Source organism: Amphiura filiformis, chromosome 3, assembly GCF_039555335.1.
Source record: "Amphiura filiformis chromosome 3, Afil_fr2py, whole genome shotgun sequence".
In the NCBI taxonomy this organism is placed as follows: Eukaryota; Metazoa; Echinodermata; class Ophiuroidea; order Amphilepidida; family Amphiuridae; genus Amphiura; species Amphiura filiformis.
Genome location: NC_092630.1, coordinates 72,874,372 through 72,885,986, shown reverse-complemented (window position 1 = coordinate 72,885,986; position 11,615 = coordinate 72,874,372). Strand labels below are relative to the sequence as shown.

General features: G+C 37.7%; 1 protein-coding gene across 1 annotated transcript in view; it reads left to right on the top strand.

Moving 5' to 3' along the window:
* Nucleotides 1-11,403, top strand: part of LOC140147486 (uncharacterized) — a 21,334-nt gene extending 9,931 nt beyond the window's left edge. Inside the window, exons 8-18 of the mRNA XM_072169263.1 lie at nucleotides 1,193-1,306; nucleotides 2,783-2,896; nucleotides 3,014-3,127; nucleotides 3,576-3,689; nucleotides 3,941-4,054; nucleotides 6,451-6,564; nucleotides 7,619-7,732; nucleotides 8,066-8,179; nucleotides 9,068-9,181; nucleotides 10,321-10,434; nucleotides 11,381-11,403. Coding sequence (XP_072025364.1) covers nucleotides 1,193-1,306; nucleotides 2,783-2,896; nucleotides 3,014-3,127; nucleotides 3,576-3,689; nucleotides 3,941-4,054; nucleotides 6,451-6,564; nucleotides 7,619-7,732; nucleotides 8,066-8,179; nucleotides 9,068-9,181; nucleotides 10,321-10,434; nucleotides 11,381-11,403 — 1,163 coding nt within the window. The remainder of the gene's footprint in view (nucleotides 1-1,192; nucleotides 1,307-2,782; nucleotides 2,897-3,013; nucleotides 3,128-3,575; nucleotides 3,690-3,940; nucleotides 4,055-6,450; nucleotides 6,565-7,618; nucleotides 7,733-8,065; nucleotides 8,180-9,067; nucleotides 9,182-10,320; nucleotides 10,435-11,380) is intronic.
* Nucleotides 11,404-11,615: the final 212 nt, after the last annotated feature.

Here is an 11,615-nt window from a genome sequence, read left to right as displayed (position 1 = left end):
TGTGGCATGCTGCACTTTGGGCCACTATGAGGACGTATAACATCAACCCAACATTAGTGCGTACCATCGAACAGCTGTACAGTAATGCCATGAGTGCAGTGCTGGCAAATGGTAACATAGGAGACTGGTTTCAAACATCAGTCGGGGTGAGACAAGGTTGCCTGCTATCACCATTCACCAACGCTTTTCAACTTGTTCCTGGAAAGAATTATGGCTGATGCACTAGAGAACCATGAGGGAACTGTCAGCATCGGAGGCAGAGCAGTATCTAACCTTCGCTTCGCTGATGATATAGATGGCTTAGCTGGCAGTGAGAAAGAACTCAAGTCCCTGATTAATAACCTTCATCAAGCATCACAGAGGTATGGAATGGAAATAAGTGCAGAAAAGACCAAGCTGATGACCAACAATCCATCAGGAATCAATGAAGCAGTGGAAATAAGTGACCAAAGGCTAGGCACAGTAACCAGCTTCAAATACCTTGGTGCGATTATATCAGATGATGGGTCAAAACCTGAAGTGCTTTCCAGGATTGCTCAAACAACCAGTGCCATGGCAAATTAAAGCCATTATGGAATGACAAGAACATCTCACTGGGATCAAAAATCAAACTAATGCGCACCCTCGCCATATCCATCTTCCTGTATGCCTGTGAAACATGGACACTGACAGCTGACTTGGAAAGGAGAATACAAGCACTGGAGTTGAGGTGTTTCCGGAAGATCCTTAACATATCATATAAAGACCATGTGACCAACGAGGAGGTGCGGACCAGAGTGAAGCACGCTATTGGTCCCTACGATGACCTACTAATAACAGTCAGGCAACGTAAACTACGTTGGTACGGCCACATCTCTCGCTCCTCTGGTTTAGCAAAGACAATCCTACAGGGTACAGTGGTTGGCACAAGAAGAAGAGGAAGACAGAAAAAGAGATGGGAAGACAACATAAGAGAATGGACTGGCCTGAACTTCGCCACCTCACAGAGGGCAGTGGAAGACAGGAACAGATGGAGAGAGATTGTTAAGATGTCATCAGTGGTGCCCCGACGACCAAGCCGGTTAAGGGAGCAGTAAGCAGTAAGTAATGATAACACAGGCTTCGTTGATGAACATTTTGTTTCAAAAGTATTACAAATATTATGGTTTCATCAAACAAACATATAATTGCAGTCTTTGTTTTTTTTTCTCAGCTGTCAACGAGTGCTTGGCTCACCCTTGTCAAAATCGTGGAAGATGTGTCGATGAAATTGGTCGGTACAGTTGTATTTGTCCAAGTGGGTATCAAGGAACGAACTGTGAAATAGGTAGACAACTTGTTAAATAAATTTACAACTTTACTTGTATTGTTTAAATTTTTTAAAGGTAAAGGATTCGAGCTTGGATTTTTTTACAGGACGGAGTGACCATCTCTCTTTCTTTAGTGATTAGGCCAGATTCCATCGTGAAAAGTTGCTATGGGGGCTCGCCACACCTCCTTCGCAGCAAGTCTGCTACCTTCCCAACATTTAAGAATGCCGGTACCCATTTATACATATACACCTGGATGGAGAGGAGTAATCGATATAAAGTGCCTTACTGAAGGGCACAACACTATGGCGTTGCCGGGGCTCGAACCCGCAACCTTCGGGTTACCTGTCTTTCTATGTTGAAATACGTTAACATGATTAATAGTTCTGAAGCTATTATACGTATTTGTAACGGCTGCGTTACTTTTTGTGAGGTCTCTATAATTATAAAATATAAAAACTTATCGGGATTTAAGACCGTAACATTAAGACACTTCTTTTATCTAAATTAGATGGGCACCGACTCTCTGACCTGGAGTTATCATGTCAGAAATTTGCATAACTTATAAAACAGAAGACGAAAATACACATTCTCATACAAATATGGGCGCGTTATTCAAATGTCGAAAGGAAATGTGTGTAAATTGAAGTGGATTGAATCACGAAATATCCAGTAAGTTGGACACATTGGGGATAGAACAATTGGAGATGGAGTCGGGGGAGGTATGAAGGATTTAAGTAGAAAGAAGTTTGGTTTGAACTGAAAAAAGAAGTGAAAGAACGCAAAAATCAACTTTGATTGAAGTAAAAGTCAGTTTCAGATCTGGTGTCTTTATTGCGCACTACAAGTACATTGGCCTCGTGGACAAAAGGTTGAATTGGGTTTCGCAGTAAAAAGACTTTTAGCGGTAGTAGCGATTCACTTCATTTTATTGAGTGTGGCATTTATGACAAATTTCAACAGTGGGAAAATTCAACTTAGTTCTCACGTAAATATCGATTCCCCGTAGCAAAGAGATCTGAAACCGAAAACGAAAGCAGAAACCAAAACTGAAAAGTAAAAAAAAAGTCAACCTTCCTCGAGACAGTATCGTACGCAGGTGATACACGTACGATCTAAGGCAGTGTATATAGGGTGCAGTCACTTCGTGCCACATCGCGCGCTACAGATGCACCGCCTTTGATCGTGCGTATATGACATGCGGACGCAACTGTTTAGATGAAGCTAAATGATTATAGTTTGCAAAATTAATACAAAGTTGACTTGTTGAAGTTGAAGTGTTAGTCTGGTATTTATTTGTTTATTTATTTATTTATTTATTTATTTATTTATTTATTTATTTATTTATATATTGATGAATTTGTAACTTTATACAAACTCCACATGATTCACACATATCTTGTGTAAATTATATGAAATCAATGTACACTGCTACTCCATAAGTACAATGGCACTCCAACTAAATACATGATTAATGATCAATTATATTACAGATATTGATGAATGCTATTCAGGACCTTGCCAAAACGACGGGATATGTGAAGACGATATTAATGGATATGTATGTCGGTGCATTGCAGGTTACACTGGAATACACTGTGAACAAAGTAAGACAATGCTTTTATAAGTAAATATGCCCAGTATAATAGTAGCTAATATAAACTATTTAACAAACCTATAATTATTATTGAAGCAAACGTTACTTATTCATGTATCTTTTCCAGATATTACTGATTGTGCTAGCATGCCTTGTCGCAATGGTGCGACTTGTTTGGACGACGTCAACGGATATGCCTGCCGATGTCTTCCAGGATGGTCAGGTCTCCTCTGCGAAATAAGTGAGTCAAATCTAAGCAGATGAGAAAACATGATATAGTTCAAGCTTGTCGATGGCCAAAGCTCAATTAAGGAATAATTTGAAGCCATAATGTGTGATTTACGCCACAGTGACGGCCTCAATTTTTGTTGAATTTCTACTTTTTGCATGATTGTTATGCTCAATGGTGTACCAAAATACCATGTGAAGGCTAAGACTGAAGTGCTTTAATTACAGTACCGGTTTCTATTCGTCCTAGCTTCGTCAATATTTATGATAATAATACGATCAGCAAGGTAATACACGCATTGTTGGCGATGGAATGAAATAGTAATTTTGTTTATGTGTAGGAAGCTTGCACAATTAAAATAAAATTGTAAGCAAACCCTTTTTCCTTGGCATGCTTGGAAAAACATTTGGAATTTCTATTTTGTTGTTACGTTATCACTTTATTTTACTTTTTTTTGTAGATATTGATGAGTGTGATAGCATGCCTTGCCTTAATGGTGGAACATGTTTGGATAGAGTCGACGAATATGAGTGTCAATGTCTTTCAGGATGGTCAGGGCCTGCATGCGAAATAAGTGAGGAAACATGGCTATTAATATTTTAGATGATGTTGCTCAGATTTATTTTATATCTAGATATTATCGTGTAGGTAACTTCCTTCTGCCAAAACACAAAATAAAAATCGCTTCCAAATAGAAAAAAAATGGGCAATATGAAATAGTGCTATAAAGAAAGAATATATTTAAATAATTTTAAAAACATGATTATCCTCATTCAAGAACCAAAGGTAAAACTAACCAAAGGTAGAATAAAATTGCTACCACAGATATTGACGAATGTCATTCAGGACCTTGCCAAAATAATGGGACCTGTGAAGACAATGTTGAAGGGTATAACTGTCGATGCATTGCAGGTTACACAGGAATACACTGTGAGAATAGTGAGTGCGTTAATTTTTTTTGACTAAGAATGGTCAGTAAATAAGTATAGCATATTAATATATTATATCAAAAGCTTAGGATATTAGTATAATATTATTGATGTAAACGTTACATGTGACAACGTTTTGTTTGTCATATGTCAACGAGTGTGCTATATGTAGCATGACTTATAGCAATGCTGGGGATTGTGTGGAAAGTGGCAATGGGTATGAATATCAATGTCTTTCTATATAGATGGTCAGGTCTCATGTTTGAAATAGGTAAATTTTAGTGTGAGATGATTTGGGATGGTCATTCTGCTATAGTAGTCTCTCTCCACCCAGATGTATATGTATAAATGGGTCCGGCATGATTTGAGTACCATCAAAGAATATGCGGTATCATTTTCAAAATTATACTAACCAATGGTAAATGGAAATTTCTGTCACAGACACTGACGAATGTCATTCAGGACCTTGCCAAAATGAAGGGAGCTGTGAAGACGACATTAATGGGTATAAATGTCGGTGCATTGCAGGTTACACAGGAACACACTGTGAGCAAAGTACGTGATTTTGAGTAATTTAATATGTTTTCCGTTTGAAATAGGTCAGTGTCATACAAAATGTGATAAGATTCCCAATGGTCATTAAAACGTTAATTCTGTTATAATAGTAGCTTTTTAAAACGTTTTGACCTGAAAACCATATGGTATTGTACATGGGAAACGACAAAATGGCTTCAAGAAAGGGTCTTCATAATGTATGTAAAATGAGTGCCTACTTATTCGTTTTTATGTGATAAATTTGCACGATGAAAAATGGATAGAAATCAAAAGCTTGTCATATTTGAGCCAAGATCAATCTCTGTTGTTATATTTTAATCATTAAACGAAAACAGATTTCTGTTGAGATTTTTGGATTTTTGATCTAAATGGTATCACTTTATTTTCAGATATTGATGAGTGTGGTAGCATGCCCTGCCTGAATAGCGGCGCATTTGGATAGAGTCGATGGATATGAGTGTCAATGTTTTCCGGGATGGTCAGGTCCTTCATGCGGAATAAGTGAGGGACAACAATTATTATTTGATAAGCAGTGGCGGTGTCTGGGGCAAGGCGGAATTCCCCAATTGTTTTAATATTTGACCCCTCCCCGTTTTACTCCAGTCAGGACAAAAAAAAATCACACAAAACACCACTATTTGGGGCCGAATTTGCCTTATTTTGGACAAAAAACTGCCCTATTTTGGTATATTTGCCCCCTTTACCCGCCCGTAGATAAAATTCCTGGCGCAGCCACTGTTGATAAGATGTTACTTAGGTACTTGCGATAGCAAGTAGCTACGATATGACCAAAGTCAGCTGCTTTTAAATTGAGATCGTAGAATAGGCGTTGCGATATCTACTATACTAAAATAAACAGCGAAGTCTGTGTGTCTGTCTGTCTGGTTGTCCGGCTATGCGTTTCGCCGCGCTGCGACGCATCAAGCCGATATTTCGGATATGGATAGGTGTCGGGAAAAGCATGTTGACAGGGTGGTTTTGAAGGTCATCGGAGGTCAAGGTCAAAGGTCAAAATTTCAAACTTTTTCCGATCGGGCCCAAACTTGGTGGGTGGAATCCTTGATACGAGGGGAATATATGCGCAAAATAAAATTAAGGTCAGCCGAGGTCAAAGGTCATTACGGAGGGTCAAATTTCAAACTTTGCCCGATCGGGCTCAAACTTTGTGGGTGGAATCCTTGATACGAGAGAAATATATGCCTGAAATAAAATCGAGGTCAACCGAGGTCAAAGGTCATTACGGAGGGTTCAAATGTCAAACTTTGTCCGATCAGGCTCAAACTTGGTGGGTGGAATCCTTGATACGAGGGGAATATATGCGCGAAATAAAATTACGGTCAACCGAGGTCAAAGGTCTTCACGGAGGGTTCAAATTTCAATTTTTGTCCGATCAGACTCAAATTTGGTGGGTGGAATCTTCGATATGAGGGGAACACGTAAAACATATAATCAAGGTCAACCGAGGTCAAATGTCATCCAGGGGCTACATTTTATCACGGGAGCATGAACAAAATCAAACCGAGGTCACTCGAGGGCGAAGGTCAAATGGGGTCTGTATGCCCAATTGGGCTTAAAAGTAGTAAAAAGAATGACGGGAACATGTCAAAAAGTCAAAAGGGGTCATCAGGGGTCAAATAGCATCACTATCAGTAACTCTCATAGCAACGGGTGAACTAGTAACAGTGAAGAAAAGAAGATGTTGAAAGAATTTGACGTGAACATCCTGATACAAGATTCAGTTCAAAACTTTTTCGAAAGTTCGCAAGCCTTATCATCCACACATCTTTTATTGATTTATTTTACTTTAATTGAAACTAACTAATGATAAATGAAAATAAATTTCTGTCACAGATACTGACGAATGTCATTCAGGACCTTGCCAAAATGAAGGGACATGCGAAGATGACATTAATGGGTATAACTGTCGGTGCATTGCAGGTTACACAGGAATATACTGTGAACAAAGTATGTGCTTTTGTTAATAAGGGTAATTTATTATGTTATTTCAGAAACCTGTTGACTAAAAAATGATATATTGCAAGTAAATGCCAATTGCTGACGAAGTTTAGGAAATATCACCTCAAACTCCAATAAATTTGATAACAACAGAACAACGTTGCATAAGGACCAAGATTGTGTCCCCCACAAAGCTCAAATTCAGCCTCCCTAAATCCGCCATTGTATGCAAATTCACTGGTAAATCCAGGGGCGGCGGAACAATTTTGAAAGTGGGGGGCCAGTCAGGGTGATGTAAAAAATCAAAATAATGGCCGCGAAGCGGCTTCATCGCGTTGACGCTTGCGCGACGCAGGGGGGTGTGAGGTGGGATGTGCCCCTCAGAAGTGAGAAACTTTTGCAAAATGAAGGCCCAATTTAAGCCATTTGGTGGACCATTCTGGCACTATTATTGTTTACAATTTTAGTTTGAAAAATCCGAAAATGGGTTAAATGAAAGCCCAAATTGAAGCCATTCGTGGATAAGTTTTCACTATAATTGTATAAATTATTGCTTTTAGTGTTGGGTGTCCTAATACAGGGGAGTTGGAACATTTTGCAAAATGAAGGTCCAATTGAAGCCATTTTGTGCATAATTTTTACACTTTCTTTAAGCATGTTAAGGTCTAGAATAGAGATTTGATTATTTATGTTCACCCAGACATGTTACACACAGCACATTATGGGTTAAAAGTGGGCGCCAGGTCCCCCAGTAAAAAAAGTGGAGGGGCCACTGGCCCCCCTGCCCCCCCGGTTCCGCCGCCCTTGGGTAAATCACATTTTCTATCAAACAATTATTACCCACCATCTCTAGACACACCCCAATTAACCCTTTCCAGACCAGTCGTGGAGTTTTACGAAAAAATATTCCATACTTAATTTCAAGTCTGCATGTGCAAAACAAAACCTTTTTTTTACATTTTGATCAAGCTAGTGACAATTTTCCGTGTTTTTTAGATTTGATCTTATATGAGATGAGACCTTAGCAGATTTCTATTTTGTGAAACTTATCACCCTTTTCCAGATATTGATGAGTGCGGTAGCATGCCTTGCTTTAATGGTGGGACATGCGTGGATAGAGTCGATGGATATGAGTGTCAATGTCTTCCGGGATGGTCAGGCCCTTCATGCGAAATAAGTGAGGATACACAATTATTATTTGAATTGATGTGCATGATAATTTATATCTAGGCTGGCCATGAAGGTAGGTACTACCTTCATGGGCTGGCTAAAATGAATAGATTGACTGTCATAGTTTAGCATCATGACCTCGAAATCCATTTTGACTTGGGTTTAATATCCATGGGAATCCACCTGCCAAGCTATTTCTGGAAACCCTTTACATTTTAAAGTTTGTATTGAGGAACAGCATGAATATGAATTACAGGGTCTTCCTTATACCCATTCTTTTGTTTTTAAATATAATAAAATTAACCAATCATGGAATGTAAAATTCTCATTTCTATCCTAGATGTTAACGAATGTCAATCAGGACCTTGCCAAAATGAAGGGACATGTGAAGACGATATTAATGGATATGTATGTCGGTGCATTGCAGGTTACACTGGAATACACTGTGAACAAAGTAAGTGCTTTATGGTTAAGACTAATTTGTATTAATTATTTAACAATCTTGGATAGTAGTATAGTATCATTGGCGGAAACGTTGCCTATGGTGACTGGGAGAGGGGCACTCACATACGGGTATGTGCCGCTGCGACGACCCCTTTATTAAATATTAAAAGTCGACAACCGTTCCCTAGACGGTTCCCTAATCTTTTAAAATTTGACTTCAAAATTGCATTAGAAATAGGGTAACAAAATCAAACTTTAACGTATTCATACATACATACATTTGAAGCATTTATATAGCGCTACATACATAAAGAGCGCAGCGCATATGACAAAAATGACAAAATATCATGGCAAAAGATGAAACCAGATTAATTAAATACAAAGAACATAAAAATTATGACCACTGTGGAACAAACTATTCATAAGCAGCAAATAAGTAAGTTTTTAGACCCTTTTTGAAACCAGACAATGTATTTGATTCCCTGATGGTAGTGGGCAGATTGTTCCAAATATGTGGTGCTGAATGAACAAAAGACCTGTTTGTAGCAGTTTTCAGCAATTTGACACTGTTGATCTCAGAAAGACGTGTGGTATCAGAGGCGGATCAAAAGCACGAGTGACCAATTCTAGGCCCCTTGAAGTCAAGACGAAATGCAAATATCAGATATTTTTTGATACTCTTCATTGCAAACTTAGCTTCTGCTTCTGCTTAACAGGTGCATCTCTCCAATGGAGTATTATTGCATCATTATTTTGAGCATTAAAGACCCTTAAATAGCACGGAAATATTATCACTGGCTCTTGAAAAGGTGAAATATTTGGTTCAACAGCACAGGGGTCAGATTTTGACACCCTGTGAAATTGAAACTATTGAAATGTTATCGGAATTTTTTTCCAGATGTTGATGAGTGTGGTAGTATGCCTTGCCTTAATGGCGGATCATGTTTGGATAGAATGGATGGATATGAGTGTCATTGTCTTCCAGGATGGTCAGGTCCTTCATGTGAAATAAGTAAGGAAACTGATCGGATATTACTCAGGGTCTTTTGCTATCTAAATATCATACAACGTCCACCTGCAAAACACTTTTGAAAACATTTTATATTGGCGGTCCAAGCGATATGGATAGCAATGATACCATTTTACCAAAACAACCATTATATAACACCAAAAACAAACAAACAAAACAAAACAACATTAACAACAACACAAAAAACAAAACAAAATTTAAACAGGTTAGACATGATATGATGTTGCTCATCTTTACCTCAAATTTAGATATCATGCCACTTCCCGCTGCAAAAACACTTTCACATTTTTGATCAAAACTGAGTTTTCTATTCCATACCATTCGCTATCTATCCTTATCCACATCTCATTCTTCATCCAGAGAGTTGGAGGTGTGTAATACCGGTAGTTTTTAAAGATCTTTTTAATTGACTTTAATTGAAATTATTGACTTTTGACTAAATGAATTGACGATCGATCAATTGATTGGATTGACCGAATAGCTTTGATTGGTTGATTGCTTACTTGATTCCTGGACTTCGTTGGTTGATTGATTGATATGTCTAGGCCTATTAAATTACCAGAGCCCTGTCCCTTTTAACCAAGGGATTATTTTGTATTGTATTGATATAATGTTATTTCATTAAGTTATGGTACTATATGGCCGAGCACTCCCTAATAAGGGGCCAGTGCTGATTGGATGAGATCACAAAACCGAGTCTACTGCAATGTGAGTTCCTGTAGTGTATTATTATGTTATTTGTTATTAATTTTTTGATATAATTCATTAAGTTTGAGTAATCTATGGCCATGCTGTACCTTTTAAAGGAATTTTTATTTAGATAGTGATGAGTGTGGTAGCATGCCTTGCCTTTATGCGAAATAAGTAAGGAAAGTTTATCATTTGATCGGATGCCAAATACAGGGCTCCCCAATTTTCTGAGTAGTCATTTAAGAAAATACACGAATACCGACATTTTGTATTTTATTAATTTTGCATAAAATTAATTGCGATAAAATAAGTATAAATGGTCAGTCATATAAATTTCAGCATGACCTCGATCAGATTTCTATTTGTTGTGTGACACCTAAATGTTATCATCTTTTTCAGATATGACACGTAAATGTTATCATCTTTTTCAGATATTGATGAGTGTGGTAGCATGCCTTGCCTTAATGGCGGAACATGTTTGGATAGAATCAATGGATATGAGTGTCAATGTCTTCCGGGATGGTCAGGTCCTTCATGTGATATAAGTAAGGACACTTATTATTTGATTGGATATTACTCAGGGTTTTTTGATACATCATGCAGTTATTGTTGCCTACATGTATGTACACAACACAGGGGCACTCACAATAGGCAATTGAGCCCTATTGGTAGCGCTGTGTTGTAGATATAGGAGATAAACTAGTGAGCGTCATATATCAAAAAGTATATAAGCTATGATTTTAGTACTTGCTCTATGTTTCAATTACTTATTCTTTTCAAAATGTCTGAATTTTCAACCCGGTACAAGCTTTAATAACAGAAAGAAATCCTATCATCTATATCCAAACTCCCATGTTATTCCAATTCACATTTTGCTTCACCGGGCCGCCCTGGCTTGGTCGCATTTGGAAGAGGAGTGTCACGACACCGTAATAGGTACAAATTTAGTACTTTCTGTCAATCAAGTATGGTTTATTCTCTACATGTAAATCTTTAAATCATTATCATAGTCCTTATAATAACGGGGGACCGCCTTGATGAGTAAATGACAGCAAACCATTGAAAATACCCCAAAACTCGGTCAGTGGAGCTCCGCCCGTACATGTCAATAGCGTCATTATCGATTGGATTAGTCGACCGTAGCGGACAATTCGATCACTCATTGGATTAATATTATCACGTAGTAATATATTTGCATTGGATAATCGATTACCACAATGGTTTAGTACTGCATATATATATATCGGTTTAATCTTCACTAAGCGGGTTTATGGCTGGAAAGGTCACGGTGAATTTGCCGTGGACATAACTGCACTATGATCGAAATATTAAGCAATGTCCACATGAAAAACAATTTTAAAAATAAAATTTTATCGGTGGTCCAAGTGATATGGATAGCAATGATACCATGACTAATATTGTTTGTAAGTCTCAAATATCTGGTTTTCTGGGTTGTTTTACACTTTCCCTTTTGGCTTAAAATGTTTGCAGATTTTCTTGATGAAGAGCTTTGAGGTCCTTGCACCGAAAGTGCCATATATAATTGTGTTGTATTATATTGTATTATATTATTATAATTATATTATCATTGGCCTTCTTGTTATTATTTATGTATGGCAAGCCTGCAAATAGAAATGAGATAGATATTAAAACCTTTTCATATTTGAGAATATAAAATAAAAAACACCAAAACAATAAATCAACAGCAACAACAACACAAAAACAT